The sequence below is a fragment of the Macaca fascicularis genome, chromosome 3 (genome assembly GCF_037993035.2).
Source record: "Macaca fascicularis isolate 582-1 chromosome 3, T2T-MFA8v1.1".
Lineage (NCBI taxonomy): Eukaryota > Metazoa > Chordata > Mammalia > Primates > Cercopithecidae > Macaca > Macaca fascicularis.
Genome location: NC_088377.1, coordinates 44,725,487 through 44,744,841, shown reverse-complemented (window position 1 = coordinate 44,744,841; position 19,355 = coordinate 44,725,487). Strand labels below are relative to the sequence as shown.

General features: G+C 47.4%; 1 protein-coding gene and 1 non-coding gene across 2 annotated transcripts in view; one reads left to right on the top strand and one right to left on the bottom strand.

Annotated features, from left to right (window-relative positions):
- Positions 1 to 12,941: 12,941 nt before the first annotated feature.
- LOC123572614 (U6 spliceosomal RNA) lies at positions 12,942 to 13,043 on the bottom strand. The gene has a single exon (XR_006697175.2). It is a non-coding gene; the product is annotated as a U6 spliceosomal RNA (small nuclear RNA).
- Positions 13,044 to 16,195: 3,152 nt separating this feature from the next.
- LOC135970077 (uncharacterized) overlaps positions 16,196 to 19,355 on the top strand; it is a 66,172-nt gene continuing 63,012 nt past the window's right edge. Inside the window, exon 1 of the mRNA XM_074036516.1 lies at positions 16,196 to 16,331. Coding sequence (XP_073892617.1) covers positions 16,196 to 16,331 — 136 coding nt within the window. The remainder of the gene's footprint in view (positions 16,332 to 19,355) is intronic.

The following is a 19,355-nucleotide window of genomic DNA, read 5'->3' as shown; positions in this document are numbered from 1 at the left end:
GGGTTTCACCGTGTTAACCAGGATGGTCTCGATCTCCTGACCTCGTGATCCGCCCGTCTCGGCCTCCCAAAGTGCTGGGATTACAGGCTTGAGCCACCGCGCCCGGCCCATTTTATTATTTTTAAAGACAAGGTCTCGCGCTGTTGCCCAGCCTGGAGTGCAGAGGCTCAATCACAACTCACTGCAGCCTCAAACTCACAGGCTCAAGCGAGCCTCCCACCTCAGCCTCCCAAGTAGCTGGGACCACAAGCACATGCCACCACACCCTGATAACTTTTAAATTTTTTGTAGAGATAGGGGGAGGGGCGGGGGGGTCTTACTATGTTGCCTAGGCTGGTCTCGAATTCCTGGCCTCAAGTGATGCTCCCACCTTGGCTTACCAAAGCCCTGGGATTACAAATGTGAGCCACTGTGCCCGGCCACATTATCTTATTTGATGCCCATTACAATCCTATGTAGAGAATAGTACATCTTTATTTTACAGATTTGAAAATTGAGGCTTAGAAATAATTATTTGCCAAGCACTAGATCTGAGACTGGAAACGTCCTTGTTTCTCTGAGGTCCATACTGTCTGGGTTCCTGGGACAGAATCTTCCCTTAAATTTATTCATTCATTCAACAGTATTTAGGACGAACCTCTCATGTGAACTAAATAGGCCTCCTCCTTTCCCTCAGAGAAGTTATAATGGGGAGATATTTAAATATAATTAGAAGGCCGGGTGCGATGGCTCTTACCTGTAATCCCAGCACTTTGGAAGGCTGAGGCAGGTGGATCACCTGAGGTCGGAAGTTCCAGACCAGCCTGGCCAACATGGTGAAACCCCGTCTCTACTAAAAATACAGAAATTAGCTGAGTGTGGTGGTGGGCACCTGTAATCTCAGCTACTAGGGAGGCTGAGGTGGGAGAATTGCTTGAGTCCAACAGGTAGAGGTTGCAGTGAGCCAAGACTGCACCACTGCACTCCAGCCTAGAAGGACGAAAGAGTGAGACTCCATCTAAAATAAAATAAAATAGGCTGGGCATGGTGACTCACGTCTGTAACCCCAGCACTTTGGGAGGCTGAGACAGGTGGATCACCAGAGTTCGTGAGTTCGAGACTAGCCTGCCCAACATGGTGAAACCCTGTCTGTATGAAAAATGTAAAAATTAGCCAGGTGTGGTGGCGCAGCCCTGTAATCCCAGCTACTCAGGAGACTGAGGTGGAAGAATTGCTTGAACCCGGGAGGTGGGGGCTGCAGTGAGCCGAGACTGCACCACCACACTCCAGCCTGGGCAACAGAGTGAGACTCTGTCTCAAAAAATAAAATAAAATAATGTAATTAGAAACGGGGGTACAGCCGGGCGCGGTGGCTTATGCCTGTAATCCCAGCACTTTGGGAGGCCGAGGCGGGTGGAGATTGAGACCATTCTGGCCAACACCGTGAAACCCCATTTCTACTAAACAAAAGACAAAAAATTAGCTGGGCGTGGTGGTGGGCACCAGTAGTCCCAGCTACTAGGGAGGCTGAGGCAGGAAAATGGTGTGAACCTGGGAGGCGGAGCTTGCAGTGAGCCAAGATCATACCACTGCACTCCAGCCTGGGTGACAGAGCAAGACTCTGTCTCAAAAAAAAAAAAAAAAAGAGAAAGAAACGGGGGTACAAGGTACGCATATATGTTCTTTTTTTTTTTTCTTTTTGAGATGGAGTTTCACTCTTGTTGCCCAGGCTAGAGTGCGATGGCGCAATCTTGGCTCAGCGCAAGCTCCACCTTCCGAGTTCAAGTGATTCTCCTGCCTCAGCCTCCTGAGTAGCTGGGATTATAAGCGTACACCACCACGCCCAGCTAATTTTTGTATTTTTAGTAGAGACGGGGTTTCTCCATGTTGGTCAGTCTGGTCTCGAACTCCCGACCTCAGGTGATCCGCCTGCCTCGGCCTCCCAAAGTGCTGGGATTACAGGCATGAGCCACTGTGCCCGGCCGTGAATGCATATCTGTAAGTCACACAACCTGGATGTAAGGGACAGGGACTGTGCTATTGAGAAGGCTCCTGGAAGAGATGAGACCTGAAGTTTGAGTAACTAGTCTAAGGGAATGAAAATGCTGTATATGGGAAGGGCTTGGGGATGAGGGTGTGACCTGTCCAAAGAACTCTATATTCAGAGTGGAAAGGCAGACACAAGGCGAGATTTGGCAGGAGAGACAGCAGGTGACCAGATCAAGTTGGGTATTGTTAAGCAAGGAACTGATCATTATCTGATTATTGTCCATAAGAGCAATGGTCTGCCGCTGAAGACAGGTAGGAAAATGCAACGATCTAATGAGTGCTTACGGAAGTTAACTCTAATTATAGGGTCAAGAACGCATTGGAAATCATTGAGGAAAGGATGGTCTTTTCAATAAAGGGAATAAATACCCCTACCTCACACCACATTCAAAAATTAATTTGAGATGGATTATAGTCCCAGATGTGAGAGGTAAAAACAATAGAATTTCTAGAAGGAAACAAGAGAATGCCTTCATGATTTTGGGATAAACAAAGTGGTCTAAACAGGTACTTTAAGGCGGGTGTGTTGGCTCATGCCTTTAATCCCAACAGTTTGGGAGGCTGAGGCAAGCAGATTGCTTGAGTCCAGGAGTTTGAAACCAGACTAGGCAACGTGGGGAAACCTGGTCTGTACAAAAACACAAAAATTAGCCGGGCGTGGTGGTGTGTGTGTGTAGTCCCAGCTCCTTCAGAGGCTAAGGCAGGAGGATGGCTTGAGCCTGGGAGTTTAAGCCCGCAGTGAGCTATGACCACGCCAGTACACTCCAGCCTAGGTGACAGAGCAAGATCCTGTCTCAAACCAAAACAAGTTCTTTAAAAAGTAGTAACCACAGGCCCGGCGCCGTGGGTCACCCCTATAATCCCAGCATGCTGGGAGGCAGAGGCGGGCGGATCACGAGGTCAGGAGATCAAGACCATCCTGGCTGACACCGTGAAACCCCGTCTCTGCTAAAAATACAAAACATTAGCCGGGCGTGGTGGCAGGCGCCTGTGGTCCCAACTACTCGACAGGTTGAGGCAGGAGAATGGCATGAACTCAGGAGGTGAAGGTTGTAGTGAGCTGAGATCGCGCCACTGCACTCCAGCCTGGATGACAGAGCGAGACTCTGTCTCAAAAAAAAAAAAAAAAGTAGTAGTAATCACAAAATGAGCGATTGGCCTTCATCAACATTGAGAAGAATGGGCTGTTTTCAAGAGACCATTAAGAGGGGAAGAAAAGGCAAGCCTTAGGGATACATATATTTGTCATATATATATACATATATATATATATTTTTTTGAGACGGAGTCTTGCTCTGTCGCCAGGCTGGAGTGCAGTGGCACAATCTTGGCTCACTGCAACCTCTACCTCCTGGGTTCAAGCAATTCCCCTGCCTCAGCCTCCCTGGTAGCTGGGACTACAGGCATGTGCCACCACACCAGGCTAATTTTTTGTATTTTAGTAGAGACACAGTTTCACCATGTTGGTCAGGATGGTCTCGATCTCCTAATCTCATGATCCGCTGGCCTCGGCCTCCCAAAGTGCTGGGATTACAGGCGTGAGCCACCACGCCCAGCCTGCAATATATATTTTTGACAAAGGAATTACACCTAGAACTTCTGCACATCAATAGGAAACATATAGAGAGCTCTCTCTCTCTTTTTTTTTTTTTAACGAGGTAGAATACTTGAACACAGGCACGTCACAAAAGAGGATATCAGAATGGTTAATGAGCATCTGAAAAGGTGGTGATCATTAATACTCATTAAGAAGATGCAAATTAAGCCTGGGTGTGGTGGCTCACGCTTGTAATCCCAGCACTTTGGGAGGCCGAGGTGGGTGGATCACCTGAGGTCAGGAGTTCGAGACTATCCTGGCCAACACGGTGAAACCCCGCCTCTACTAAAAATGCAAAAATTAGCCGGGTGTGGTGGTGGGCACCTGTAGTCCTAGCTACTCGGGAGGCTGAGGCAGGAGAATTGCTTGAACCTGGGAGGTGGAGGTTATAGTTAGCCGCGATGGTGCCACTGCACTCCAGCTTGGGTGACAGAGCGAGACTCCATCTCAAAAAAAAAAAGAAAGAAAAAGAAAATACAAATTAAGAGCAAATGAGATATTACTAAGCATCCACCAAATTGGCTAAAATTAAAGCAACTGACAATCCCGAGTGTGGATGACCATAGAGTGCAATTGGAACTCTCATACACTGGGGATGAATGTCTATTTATTTATTTATTTATTTGACACGGCGTCTCGCTCTTGCCCAGGCTGGAGTGCAGTGGCGTGATCTCCGCTCACTGCAAGATGAAAGTCTAAATTGTTTCAACTGCTTTGGAAAACTTGGGCACTATCTACTAAAGGTTTTTTTTTTTTTTTTTTTTTTTTTTTTTAAATAGAGTTTTGCTCTTGTCCCCCAGGCTGGGGTGCAGTGGCATGATCTCGGCTCACTGCAACCTCAGCCTCCACCTCCCAGGTTCCAGCGATTCTCCTGTCTCAGCTGCCCGAGTAGCTGGGATTATAGGCACCCACCACCACGCCCAGCTAATTTTGGTATTTTTAGTAGAGACGGGGTTTCACCTTGTTGGCCAGGCTGGTCTCGAATTCCTGACCTGAGACCACTGCGCACGGCCTATCTACTAAAATTAAACATATATATACCTTATGACTCAGCCAAATGCACTGTATATGCATTTATAGGTGCATATATGGTAGAATTAGTGCATATTTTCACCAAAAGACATAAATAAGAATGTTCATAGCTACTGTATTCATAATAATTCAAAACCAGAAATAACCGAACATCCACCTCAAGTGGAATAAGTAAATAGATGATGGTCTATTCATCCAAAAGAATACAGCAATGGAAAGGACATACATGATCTGGATGAATCGCACTGACATAATACTGAGTGAAAAAAGTCAGCCAGGCCGGGCGTGGTGGCTCAAGCCTGTAATCCCAGCACTTTGGGAGACCGAGGCAGGTGGATCACAATGTCAAGAGATCAAGACCATCCTGGCCAACATGGTGAAACCCCGTCTCTACTAAAAATACAAAAATTAGCTGGGCATGGTGGCACGTGCCTGTAGTCCCAACTACTCGGGAGGCTGAGGCAGGAGAATCACTTGAACTCTGGAGGTGGAGGTTGCAGCGAGCTGAGATCGTGCCACTGCACTCTAGCCTGGGCGACAGAGCGAGACTCCGTCTCAAATAAAAGAAAGAAAGAAAAAAAAATCTCCAGCAAGCCTTCATTTCCTTATGGTCACCTCCTCTTCTGCCGATTCGATCCGTTGCTCCCTGGCAATGTACTTTCATACTTTCTTTTCTTTCTTTCTTTCTTTTTTTTTTTTTGAGACGTAGTTTCACTCTTGTTGCCCAGGATGGAGTACAGTGGTGTGACCTCAGCTTACCGCAACTTCCACCTCCCAGGTTCAAACGATTCTCCTGCCTCAGCCTCCTGAGTAGCTGGGATTACAGGCATGCACCACCTTGCCCAGCTAATTTTGTATTTTTAGTAGAGACAAGGTTTCTCCATGTTGGTCAGTCTGGTCTCGAACTCCCGACCTCAGGTAATCCGCCTGCCTTGGCCTCCCAAAGTGCTGAGATTACAGGGGTGAGCCACCACTCCTGGCTTGGTAATGTACTTTCATACTTTCTTTAATAAGTCTGCCAATCCCAGCACTTTGCGGGGCTGATGAGGGCAGATCACGAGGACAGGAGATCAAGACCATCCTGGTTAACAGGGTGAAACCCTGTCTCTACTAAAAATACAAAAAATTAGCTGGGCGTGATGGCACGCGCCTGTGGTCCCAGTTCCTTGGGACGCTGAGGCAGGAGAATCGCTTGAACCCAGGAGGTGGAGGTTGTGGTGAGCGGAGATCGCACCACTGCACTCCAGCCTGGGCGACAGAGCGAGACTGCGTCTCAAAAAAAAAAAAAAAGTCTGCCTTTTTAAACTTACCACTGTATAGTCATCTCTCACCCGCCGTGGTTATTAGTGAATGAAGATATATAAAGAGGTGCCTGAGTGGATCCTCGCGATTCTACACATAGTTCTTCTCCATCTCATTCTGAGCTGCAACCCAGCTTTCCCTTGTTCATAACAATCTACGATCCCGGCTGGAATAGTAACTCCTCTCTCTATTGGTTCAGTGAATGAAGATCCAAAAATGATCACGAAGTAGACTCAGTTTCCAATGCACCAGAACCACAACTCTGTTCACTGGGATAAAACAGGGAATTCCATGGCCTGAGTGCGGTGGCCTACGCCTGTAATCCCAGCACTTTGGGGAGGTTGAGGGGTGTGGATCACCTGAGGTCGGGAGTTCGAGTGCAGCCTGACCAACACGGAGAAACCCCGTCTCTACTAAAAATACAAAATTAGCCAGGCGTGGTGGCGCCTACCTGTAATCCCAGCTACTCAGGAGGCTGAGGCAGAAGAAACGCTTGAACCCAGGAGGCAGACATTGTGGCGAGCCCAGATCACACCATTGAGCTCTAGCCTGGGCAACGAGAGCGAAACTCCGTCTCAAAAAAAAAAAAAAAAAAAAGGGGAATTCCTTGTGTATTAGGATCTCAAACTCCAGTGAGCGGCTGGGCGCGGTGGCTCAAGCCTGTAATCCCAGCACTTTGGGAGGCCGAGACGGGCGGATCACGAGGTCAGGAGATCCAGACCATCCTGGCTAACACGGTGAAACCCCGTCTCTAAAAAATACAAAAAGCTAGCCGGGCGAGGTGGCGGGCGCCTGTAGTCCCAGCTACTCGGGAGGCTGAGGCAGGAGAATGGTGTAAACCCGGGAGGCGGAGCTTGCAGTGAGCTGAGATCCCGCCACTGCACTCCAGCCCGGGCGACAGAGCGAAACTCCGTCTCAAACAAACAAACAAACAAACAAACAAAAAAACAAAACTCCAGTGAGCCCCAAGTTGTGTAGCTGAAAACAAAAGTTCCTTAAGTGAGTTATTAGATGTTACCTGCAAGGGGGCCGGGCGCAGTGGCTCACACCTGTAATCTCAGCACTTTGGGAGGCCGAGGCGGGTGGATTACGGGGTAAAGAGATCGAGACCATCCTGGCTAACAAGGTGAAATCCCGTCCCTACTAAAAATACAAAAAATTAGCCAGGCATGGTGGCGGGCACCTGTAGTCCCAGCTACTCGGGAGACTGAGGCAGGAGAATGGCGTGAACCCGAGAGGTGGAGCTTGCAGTGAGCCAAGATGGCGTCACTGCACTCCAGCCTGGGTGACAGAGTGAGACTCCGTCTCAAAAAAAAAATAAAAATAAAAATAAAAATAAATAAATAAAATAAAATATATGCAAGGAAACACTACTACCTCCACTCTTGGTTTGTAGGCCTGTACTGCATATTGTTGAATAACAGCTCAGTCTTACAGGGTGTGGTCTCTTAGCTGGAGTCACAACTGACTTTTTTTTTTTTTTTTTTTTTTTTTGAGACGGAGTCTCGCTCTGTCGCCCAGGCTGGAGTGCAGTGGCCAGATCTCAGCTCACTGCAAGCTCCACCTCCCGGGTTTACGCCATTCTCCTGCCTCAGCCTCCCGAGTAGCTGGGATTACAGGCGCCGCCACCTCGCCCGGCTAGTTTTTTGTATTTTTTAGTAGAGACGGGGTTTCACCGTATTAGCCAGGATGGTCTCGATCTCCTGACCTCGTGATCCGCCCATCTCAGCCTCCCAAAGTGCTGGGATTACAGGCTTGAGCCACCGTGCCCGGCCCACAACTTACTTTCATAGGCTTGCTTCAGTAGCCTTCTGTAGGCCACTCTACCATCCATTTAGGTGATAGGGTACATGGTGAATCGCAAAGGCATGAGCCCATTGTCAAAATTTCTTCACCTTAGTGTAAAGTTCTCAGTCAAAAGAGATGTGAATGGCCGGGTGCGGTGGCTCACGCCTGTAATCCCAGCACTTTGGGAGGCCGAGGCAGGTGAATCACCTGAGGTCAGGAGTTCGATACCAGCCTGGACAACATGGTGAAACCCCATCCCTACTAAAAATGCAAAACTTAGCCGGGCATAGTGGAGGGCGCCTGTCATCCCAGCTACTCAGGAAGCGGAGGCAGGAGAATTGCTTGAACCCGGGAAGCAGAGCTTGCAGTGAGCTGAGACTGCACCACTGCACTCCAGCCTGGGTGACAGAGTGAGAGTCTGTCTAAAAAAAAAAAAAAAAAACTGGGAAGATCAATTTCTATGTTTATTCAAAGAAACCATAAATATCAGTTCCATGGGGACAATTGTGCTGGTTTCACCTCAAGAACTAAACCCTGGGCCTCCTTTCCTGGTGGCCAGGATGGGCTGGAGCTGAGAGCCGCTGCTCACTCGTCCAGCTTTTGCTTCATTGCTCTATCATCTGCGTGGTATTGGAGAAACTGCCAGAAGGGCGCTGTTGGAGAGCAGGCTGGGTTTCTGCCAGGGACATGACCTGCGTGTGACTCAGGAATGCACCTGCATGTCTCGGCTCACCTGGAGACAACATCAGCTGACATTCCTGATGGCATGGAGAGCAGGAAGGATGCTCAAGGGCTTCTATCATCACTTTGGGATTCCTCCAGGTGACCGGCCCAATGCCTAGCTCAGAGAGAAGAGACTTTCTGCTTTCAACGTGAGAGCAGAACCCTCATCTGCAGGTGTGTGGAGTCTCCTTACGTGCAAGCTTTGGAGCTGAGTGATCCTCCCACAGACCAGCGCCTAAATAAACTTGTGGGATAAACAGCCGGTGTGGAGGAGGGAACTAAGGACTGCAGTGAAAGGGTACATGAGTGGGGGAGGGACTGGACATGCAGAACACTCATCTCAGACAGGTGTATTGGGGTTCAAACCCTGGCTTGGTTCTCCAGGGGTATATGAATTTACATTAGTCACCTAACCTTGCTGAGCATCTGTTTCTTTAAAAAGAAGGACTACCGCTGGGCATGGTGGTTCATGCCTGTAATCCCAGCACTTTGGGAGGCCAAAGTGGGTGGATCACCTGATGTCAGGAGTTCAAGACTAACATGGTGAAATCCTGTCTCTACGAAAAATACAAAAATTAGCTGGGCTTGGTGACTAACGCCTGTAATCCCAGCTACTTAGGACACTAAGGCAGGAGAATCACTTGAACCTGGGAGGCGGAGGTTGCTGTGAGCTGAGATCACACCACTGCACTCCAGCCTGGGCGACAGAGCGAGACTCCGTCTCAAACAAAAACAAAGACAGAAGGGCTTGAATATCTCACTTCCTAAGAATGCTATTAAGATAGAATGGGGAGCCAGGCGCAGTGGCTGATACCTGTAATCCCAGCACTTTGGGAGGCTGAGGTGGGTGGATCACTTGAGGTCAGGTGTTCGAAACCAGCCTGGCCAACATGGCAAAACCCCGTCTCTACTAAAAATACAAAAAAATAGCTGGGCGTGGTGGCTTGCGCCTGTAATCCCAGCTACTTGGGAGGCCGAGGCAGTAGAATTGCTTGAACCCGGAAGACAGAGATTGCAGTGAGCCGAGATCATACCATTGCATTCCAGCCTGGGCAACAGAGTGAAACTACATCTCAAAAAAAAAAAAAAAAAAAAAAAAAAGCAGGGCGCAGTGGATCACGCCTGTAATCCCAGCACTTTGGGAGGCCGAGGCGGGCGGATCTCGAGGTCAGGAGATCGAGACCATCTTGGCTAATACGATGAAACCCTGTCTCTACTGAAAATACCAAAAAATTAGCCAGGCGTGGTGGTGGATGCCTGTAGCCCCAGCTACTCGAGAGGCTGAGGCAGGAGAATGGCGTGAACCCAGGAGGCGGAGCTTGTGTAGCAGGACGAGCCGCAGACAAAACCTCTCAGACACCGAGTTGTAGAAGGAAGGGCTTTATTCAGCTGGGAGCATTGGCAAGCTACTGCCTTAAAATCCGAGCTCCCCGAATGCACAATTTCTGTCCCTTTTAAGGGCCTCACAACACTAAGGATTTCATATCGGGAGGCTGAGGCAGGAGAATGGCGGGAACCCGGGAGGCGGAGCTTGCAGTGAGCTAAGATCCGGCCACTGCACTCCAGCCTGGGTGACAGAGCGAGACTCCGTCTCAAAAAAAAAAAAAAAAAGATTTCATATGAAAGGGGTGTGATTGATTAAGCAATCTAGGGGATACGTGACAGGGGTTTCATGCACTGGTAGTCAGAGAGAAACAGAACAGGGCAGGGAGTTTCACATTGTTCTGCTATACAACGTCAGGGACATCGGTTTCTAAGTCAGGAGTTGATTTTTAACTACTGGGTTTAGGCCAGGCAGACCCAGGCCTAGTTCTCGGCCTGGTGCCGGGCTGCCTGTCTTTGGTTTTACTTCATTGTTTTTTCTTAAAACAGGTACTGAATATAAAACAATATAAAACAATATGAGAGGGTCTCTCTCTTTCCTCACTTGCAGTGAGCCGAGATTACACCACTGCGCTCCAGCCTGGGTGACAGAGCGAGATTCTTCTCAAAAAAAAAAAAAAAAAAAAAAGATAGGATGAGGGTTGGAGGAAATGTGGTAATGATGGTCAAAAGGTACAAAATCAGGTTGGGCGCAGTGGCTCACGCCTGTAATCCCAGCACTTTGGGAGGCCGAGGCGGGCAGATCACGAGGTCAGGAGATCGAGACCATCTTGGCTAACACTGTGAAACCCCGTCTCTACTAAAAATACAAAAAATTAGCGGGGCGTGGTGGCAGGTGCCTGTAGTCCTAGCTACTTGGGAGGCTGAGGCAGGAGAATGGCATGAACCCGGGAGGCGGAGCTTGCAGTGAGCCGAGCTCTCACCACTGCACTCCGGCCTGGGTGACAGAGCTAGACTCTGTCTCAAAAAAAAAAGAAAAAACAAAAAACAAAAACAAAAAAAGTACAAAGTCTCAGTTAGGAGGAATACTTTTTTGGGAACTATTGCACAGCCTGGTGAATGTAATTAACAACAGCGTACAGCACATTTCAAAACTGTTAAGAGGTCAGGTGTGGTGGCTCACGCCTCTAATCCCATCACTTTGGAAGGCCGAGGTGGGAGGATCACTTGAGTTCTGCAGTTAGAGACCAGCCTTGGCAATATAGTGGGACTCCATCTCAAGAAAATAATTTTGAAAATTAGCCAGCCATGGTGGTACACAGCTCTAGTCCCAGCTACTTGGGAGGCTGAGGTGGGAAAATGTCTTAATCCTGGGAGGTTGAGACTGCAGTGAGCCATGATCATGCCACTGCACTCCAGCCTAGGTGACAGAGTGAGACCCTGTCTTTAAAACAAAAAAAATTGTCAAAATAAATTTTAAATGTTCTCGCCACCAAAAAATATAAGTATTTGAGGTGATGGAGGTATTAATTAGCTTGATTTAATTATTCCACATTGTATTCATAAGCCATAACATCATATTGTATACCATACATACACACATGGTCAATCGAGAATAAAATTCAAAAAAAAATTTAAGTATGGCAATGAAAAAAAACATTGAATGGATAAAAAGAAATGCTTCCAGAATAGTGGAGCAAGAATCTCCAAAAACCCACTCCTCCATAAAAGCAAAGAAAACGCTGAAAAAAATGGTCAAAATCAACTTCTTCTGACCTGGAAATTATCTAAAGGCTTGCAACAATTTGAAGAGGATGTGTTCAAGTAAGAGGGCTGGATCTCAGTATAAACACTGATTTTGTGGCATTTTAATTTGCTCTAAAAGCATCCCTGTCTCCCACATCCATGAAAATATGCCTGCTTTTAACCATGGTAGCTGTGAAAACAAGCATCTTGCCACCACTGGAAGAGGCAGGCTGGGCTTGGAGTTCCCTAAAAGCCCCATCCCCAGAAAACTGTCACTATTTGACTTGTCTGGCAGTTTGCTGAAAAATGCTATTCTCAAAGCTTGTCTTTATTTGATCCAAGAGTTTGTCAGTATCTCTGCAAATAGCCCTGTGGCCAAGGCATTTGTCCAAAACAATCAGTGGCAATTGTTTAACATTTCAACTACCTGATGCCATGTAACTGTGGCAAGGCAAGGGTTAAAAAGAAAAGAAGAACAAGTTTTCCTCTGCTTAGCCAACTCACTTCAACTTCAAGGACAGTTACAAGATAACGCTGTCTGAAAAGTCGAAGCCAAAGGAATGGGCTCCAGACACCTGCCTCTTGAGCAAAGTTGAAAAGAAAAAAATTCCTTCACTGTCTCTCCTTCTCTGAACCATTAATTATGACTATGTTTGCCAATGCTTGCATTTAGTAAGATATGTATATTCTCTTTTTCTCCCTAATCCTCTATTTCCCACAACATAACTCGTTGGGGCTAAAAAGAAACTGACCAAAAATTTTTAAAAGGAATAACTGGGAAAAGAGATGTCAATAAGATATTTTTTTAAAAAACCCTGCTGTGTTTCTGAGAATCTGGTGGGCTACGTGTATGTAGAGGACTGTGCGCATGCCCAGGAAGACCTGAGAAGGTCCTAAACTCTTACCTCTGACTGACCTTGAGTGTCTACACAAGAGGAAATGAAGGCTAAGGTAGAGTTGTAAGTTGCTTGCTGGAGTATTGAAAACATGCCTCAACACACACAGAGTTCCTCAGCAAATGCTGGGAAACTTAATGGTCTAAAACATTTAAAAAGATCTCTTTTTAGTTTTAATTTTTTTTTTTTAAATATGGAACAGGCCGGGCGCGGTGGCTCAAGCCTGTAATCCCAGCACTTTGGGAGGCCGAGACCGGCGGATCACGAGGTCAGGAGATCGAGACCATCCTGGCTAACCCAGTGAAACCCCGTCTCTACTAAAAAATACAAAAAACTAGCCGGGCGAGGCGGCGGGCACCTGTAGTCCCAGCTACTCGGGAGGCTGAGGCAGGAGAATGGCGTGAACCCGGGAGGCGGAGCTTGCAGTGAGCTGAGATCCGGCCACTGCACTCCAGCCTGGGCGACAGACCGAGACTCCGTCTCAAAAAAAAAAAAAAAAAAAAAAAAAAAAAATGGAACAATTCATGAATTTGCATGTAATCCTTGCATGAGGGTTAGATAATCTTCTCTGTATCACTTTAATTTTAGTATATATGCTGCTGAAGCCAGTAGACATCTAGGAATATTTCTGTCCAGTTATTAGCTGGCCACTGAGATGACTAAGCAAAGTCTTCAGTGGTTGCACAGAACAAAGAACACAGATTTTACAGAGTTAAGTCCAGAAAAGTCACTAAACAAACAACAGCAACAACAAGCAACAACAACAACAGCAAACCCCAGGAAGTGGGGAGAGAGGAATTTGATTTCCAGAAGTGCCATATTGTTTAATTTAATTTTGTTTTTTTTTTGTAGAGACAGAGTCTTCCTATGTTGCCCAGGTTGATCTCAAACTCCTGGGCTCAAGTGATCCTCCTATCTTAGCCTTTCCAAGTGCGGGGATTACAGGCGTGATTCACTGCGCCCAGCCATAGACCATGATGTTTGCCAGGCTAGGTGTTTTGAATGCATTTTGACTTACAATATTTTCAACTTAAAGTGAGTTTATCAAGACATAATTCTGTTGTAAGTTGAGGAATATCTGTATATGCATAATGGGAGTCCCAGAAGGACAGGATTGAGAAGAGAGGGAAAAAGAATATTAGAAGAAATAGAGGGTGAAAACTTCCTGAATTTGATTTTAAAAGCATTAATCTAAATGTTCAAAAAGTTTGATGAACTCCAAGTATGATAAACTAAAAAATGATTAACAACTAGGCACATTATAGTCAAACTGTTGAAAGTCAAAGAGAATCATGAAAACAGCAAGAAAAGGGTAATTCATCACATACAAGGGCCCGTCAATAAAATTAACAGCTGAGTTACTATCAGAAAAAATGGTCACGATCCAGTTTTCCCAGCACCACTTGTTTGCAAAGACAATTCTTTCCCCCTCAAATTGAAACACTTGTCAAAAACATAAGGGCTTGCTTCTGGACTCTTAATTCTATTCTATTGATCTAATGTCTATCCTTATGCCAGTACTACACTGTCTTGATTACTGTAGCTTTGTAGTAAGTTTTAAAACTGGGAAGTGTGGGCCAGGCGCGGTGGCTCAAACCTGTAATCCCAGCACTTTGGGAGGCCTAGACGGGCGGATCACGAGGTCAGGAGATCAAGACCATCCTGGCTAACATGGTGAAACCCCGTCTCTACTAAAAATACAAAAAACTAGCCAGGTGTGGTGGCGGGCACCTGTAGTCCCAGCTACTGGGGAGGCTGAGGCAGGAGAATGGCGTGAACCCGGGAGGCGAAGCTTGCAGTGAGCTGAGATCCGGCCACTGCACTCCAGCCTGGGTGACAGAGCAAGACTCCGTCTCAAAAAAAAAAAAAAAAAAAAAAAAAAAAAAAAAAAAAAAAGAAAACTGGGAAGTGTGAGACTTCTACCCAGATACGTCTGTTTTCCAGATTGTTTTAGCTATTCCAGGTTTCTTAATTTTCATAGGAATTTTAGGACCAGCTTGCCAGTTTTTGCAAAACTACAGTCAGAATTTTGATAGGAATTGTGTTGACCCTGTAGGTAATTTTTGAGAGAATTGGTATCTTAACAATATTAAGTCCCGGGCATGGTGGCACATGCCTGTAGTGCCAGGTACTTTGGAGGCTGAAATAGAAGGATCATTTGAGCTCAGATGCTCAAGTCCATCCTGGGCAACATAGCAAGACCTTCATCTCTAAAAACAAAAGCAAACCCCACAATATTAAGTCTTTTGATCCATGAATATGGGATGTGTTCCTGTTTATTTAGGTCTTTCATTTCTTTCAATGATGTTTTGTGGTTTTCAATATACAAGTCTTACAGTTTGTTTATTTATTTGAGATGGAGTCTCTCTCTGTCCCTAGGCTGGAGTGCAGTGGTGTGATCTCAGCTCACTGCAACCTCCACCTCCTGAGTTCAAGCCATTCTCATGCCTCAGCTTCCTGAGGCTGGGACTATAGGTTCACACCACCATTCCCGGCTAATTGTTTTGTGTTTTTAGTAGAGATAGGGTTTCGCCATGTTGCCCAGGCTGTCCTTGAACTCCTGACCTCAAGTGATCCACTCACCTCGGCCTCCCAAAGTGCTAGGATTACAGGCATGAGCCACTGTGCCCAGCTGATCCTATTTCTTTGCATGTCTTGTAATTTTTTCTTGAAAGCTGAACGTTTTATTTGTTTAATTATTATTATTATTTGAGACAGAGTCTCACTGTCGCCCAGACTGGAGTGCAGTGGCGCGATCTCGGCTCACTGCAAGCTCTGCCTCCCGGGTTCACGCCATTCCCCTGCCTCAGCCTCCCGAGTAGCTGGGACCACAGGCGCCTGCCACCATGCCCAGCAGATTTCTTGTATTTTTAGTAGAGACGAGGTTTCACTGTGTTAGTCAGGATGGTCTTGATCTTCTGACCTTGTGATCCACCCACCTTGGCCTCCCGATGTGCTGGGATTACAGTCATGAGCCACCATGCCCGGCGAATCGCTGGACGTTTTAGATAATATATTTTAGCAACTCTGACACTTGATTCCCCCAACTCCAGGCAGGGGTTGTGGTTATTGTTGTTTGTTTGGTGACGTATTACTTTGTGACTGGGCTGAACAAGTTTCACCATCACGATCCTCATTTCACACTATGCAGACTCAGATGTCCCTGCTCAGATTTTTTCTTCCTGTTTTTAACCTTTTAACTTGGCTACCTAGGGGTTGCCCCTGGGTCAGCATAAACCACTTAATGGTTAAAGATTGTGCTTGGCCAGGCACGGTGGCTCATGCCTGTAATCCCAGCACTTTGGGAGGCCGAGGCAGGAGGATCACTCGAGCCCAGGAATTCAAGATCGGCCTGGGCAACATAGCAAGACCCCATCTCTAAAAAAAATAAAACAAATTAGCCAGTCATGGTGGTGCATGCCTGTAGTCCCAGCTGCTTAGAAGACTGAGGTGGGAGGATTGCTTGGGCCCAGGAGTTCGAGGCTGCAGTGAGCCATGATCATGTCACTGCACTCCAGCAGCCTGAGTGACAGAGTGAGACTTTGTCTCTCTCTCTCTCTCTCAAAAAAAAGTTGTGCTTAATCCCCTTGGCCAGTTAGATTTTTGCCCTTTCCCATTGGATGTGTGTGTGGCTTGGAGGCTGCTATGACCATTCAGAGAATTTCCCCTTTTGCCCCAGGGTCAGCCAGGGACTGGTAGCTTGGCATTCTCCCTGTGATCTCTCCCGAGAAGGCGAAGCCTTGGGCAGGCAGCCTTCCGGATGGCTGGGGATGGCTATGACATCATCTTTAAGCCTGGCTTCCTCGGAGTCACCACTGTGCCAGAGTGGCTAATCGTTTGCTCCGTGCTGGTCACAGCTTATGCTAAGCCCCTAGTGCCTGTGACGATGGGTCTGGGTACGTGTGGGGAATGTTTTGGGTCTACTGATTGCTTCGAGTGGGTGCCGCCAAGCACAGGTGCATAGAATTCCTGACCACCCCCCCAAATTTGTCTATGATCCCAGTGGAGATATTCTTGGCTCTCTCTCTGTTTCTCTCTCTCTCTTTTTTTTTTTTTGGAGACAGAATCTTGCGCTGTTGCCCAGGCTGGATTGCAGTGGCACGATCTTGGCTCACTGCAACCTCCACCTCCCAGGGTCAAGCGATTCTCCTGCCTAAGCTTCCCGAGTAGCTGGGACTACAGGCACGTGCCACCACTCCCAGCTAATTTTTGTATTTTTAGTAGAGACGAGGTTTCACCACGTTGGCCAGATTGGTCTCAAACTCTTGACCTCAGGCAATCCGCCCGCCTCAGCCTCCCAAAGTGTTGGGATTACAGGCGTGAGCCACCACGCCCGGCTTCGCTGCCTGTTTTTATGTCAGAGATTTGTTGGTGAGACTGAAGCCCCTGTCCTACAGAAGGTCCCGCATTCTGGATATGGCCAATTGCGTTCCTGTCGTTTCGTTTAACACAAAGATGAGACTATTCTTGTCTCTTTTACTTAGAACTAGAGGAAATCTGTTTGGGCAAGATTTCTGTGATTCCCGTAGGTCAGAGAGTGTCTGTATTTTAAATTTTGACTTGTGCTGCTGAAAAGGTTGCACTAATTTACAGGCCTCTAACCCTGTATGGAAATGCCGTTCCCACCCCAGCCATAAGCAGAATCAACCCTTAATGTGATCTTTTAATATTTTTAATGGAGACAGGGTCTTGCTTTGTTGTCCAGAACTACTCCTGGGCTCAAGCGATTCTCCCACCTGGGCCTCCCAAATTGTTGGGATACCGGAATGAGCCACTGCGCCTGGACTACTTTGATCGTTTTAAAATTTTTTTTGAGACAGGGTCTTGCCCTGTCACCCAGGCTGGAGTGGAGTGGCATAATCATGACTCATTGCAGCCTTGACGTCCCGGGCTCAAGTGATCCTCCCACCACAGCCTCCCAAGTAGTGAGACTACAGGAGCGTCCCACCATGCCCAGCTAATTTTTTTTTTTTTTTTTTGAGATGTAGTCTTGCTCTTTTGCCAGGCTGGAGTGCATTGGTATGATCTCGGCTCACTGCAACCTCCGATTTCCTGGTTCAAGCGATTCTCCTGCCTCAGCTTCCCGAGTAGCTGGGATTACAGGCACGTGCCACCACGCTCAGCTACTTTTTGTATTTTTAGTAGAGACAGGGTTTCACCATGTTGGCCAGGATTGTCTCGATCTCCTGACCTCGTGATCTGCCCACCTCAGCGTCCCAAAATGCTGGGATTACAGACGTGAGCCACTGCGCCGGGCCTCCCAGCTAATTTTTATTTTTTTTGTAGATATGGGGTTTTGTCATGTTGCCCAGGCTGGTCTCAAATTCCTGGGCTCACCTGGGCTTCCCAAAGTGCTGGGATTACAGCCAAGAGCCACCGTGCCCAACCTATTGTGATTTCTTTTTTTTTTTTTTTTTTTTTTGAGACGGAGTCTCTCTGTGTCACCAGGCTGGAGTGCAGGGGTGTGATCTTGGCTCGCTGCAATCTCTGCCTCCCAGGTTCAAGTAATTCTCCTGCCTCAGCCTCCCGAGTAGCTGGGACTACTCCCGCCACCACCCTGGCTAATTTTTGTATTTTTAGTAGAGACAGGGTTTCACCATGTTGGTCCGGCTGGTCTCGAGCTCTTGACCTCCTGATCCGCCTGCCTCGGTCTCCAAAAGTGCTGGGATTACAGGCGTGAACCACCGCGCCAGACCTGTGATCATTTTTAATATGTGGTAATTCCACTTCTGGCCACAAGAGGCCACCAACGCCCAGCATGTTGGACCCAAGGGGACCCTCATAGGCTGGCTGGCTTGGCATGGACTCCCCTCTTGGGAGGCAGGGATGGGACTATTGTTCCAGGAAACATCTCAAGTCCCGTGATCAGGAGAAGGGGAGTGGGACTGACAGGGCAGGATTGGACAAGAGGCTGCGCATGTCAGAGAAGGGCTGGGCTGAATTTCAGACCTGGTGGTCGGCTCCTGGAAATTCGAGCACTGAACCTTTCTGTAATTAAAAATGCATGGTATTTAAAGCTGCCAGCCATCGTTATGGCAGCAGGTGTGCCTGCAAACACTCTTCTTCCCACCCCTGCTATGCACGACACACACACACACACACACACACACACACACAGAGTACAAAGATGTGGAGATGCAGTCTCTCTCTTTTATGTTGGTATAATTATGTATATTTTCAGGTGCTTTTTTTTGGTTGACTGAAGTATAATTTACATATGGCAAAATTCACCTATGTTAGGTGTATAGTTCTATACTTTTTTTTTTTTTGAGATGGAGTCTCACTGTCACCCAAGCTGGTGTGCAGGGGCACAATCTTGGCTCACTGCAACCTCCGACTCCCAGGCTCAAGCGATTCTCTTGCCTCAGCCTCCTGAGAAGCTGGGATTACAGGCACCTGCCACCACACCTGGCTAATCTTTGTAGTTTTAGTAGAGACAGGGTTTCCCCGTGTTGGCCAGGCTGGTCCCGAACTCCTGGCCTCAAGTGATTCACCCACCTTGGCCTCCCAAAGTGCTAGGATGACAGGCATGAGCCACCACACTTGGCCTGTTGTGGTTTAATTTGCAATTCCTCATGGCCAGTAATGTGCATCTTTTCATGTGCTCATTTGCATCCGTATATCTTCTTTGATAAAGTGTCTGTTCAAAAATGAGTGCATTTTGGCCGGGCGCGGTGGCTCACGCCTGTAATCCCAGCACTTTGGGAGACCAAGGCGGGCGGATGATGAGGTCAGGAGATTGAGACCATCCTGGATGATACAGTGAAACCCCGTCTGTCTCTACTAAAAATACAAAAAAAAAAAAAAAAAAAAAATTAGCCGGGTGTGGTGGCGGGCACCTGTAGTCCCAGCTACTTGGGAGGCTGAGGCAGGAGAATGGCGTTAACCCGGGAGGCGGAGCTTGCAATGAGCCGAGATGG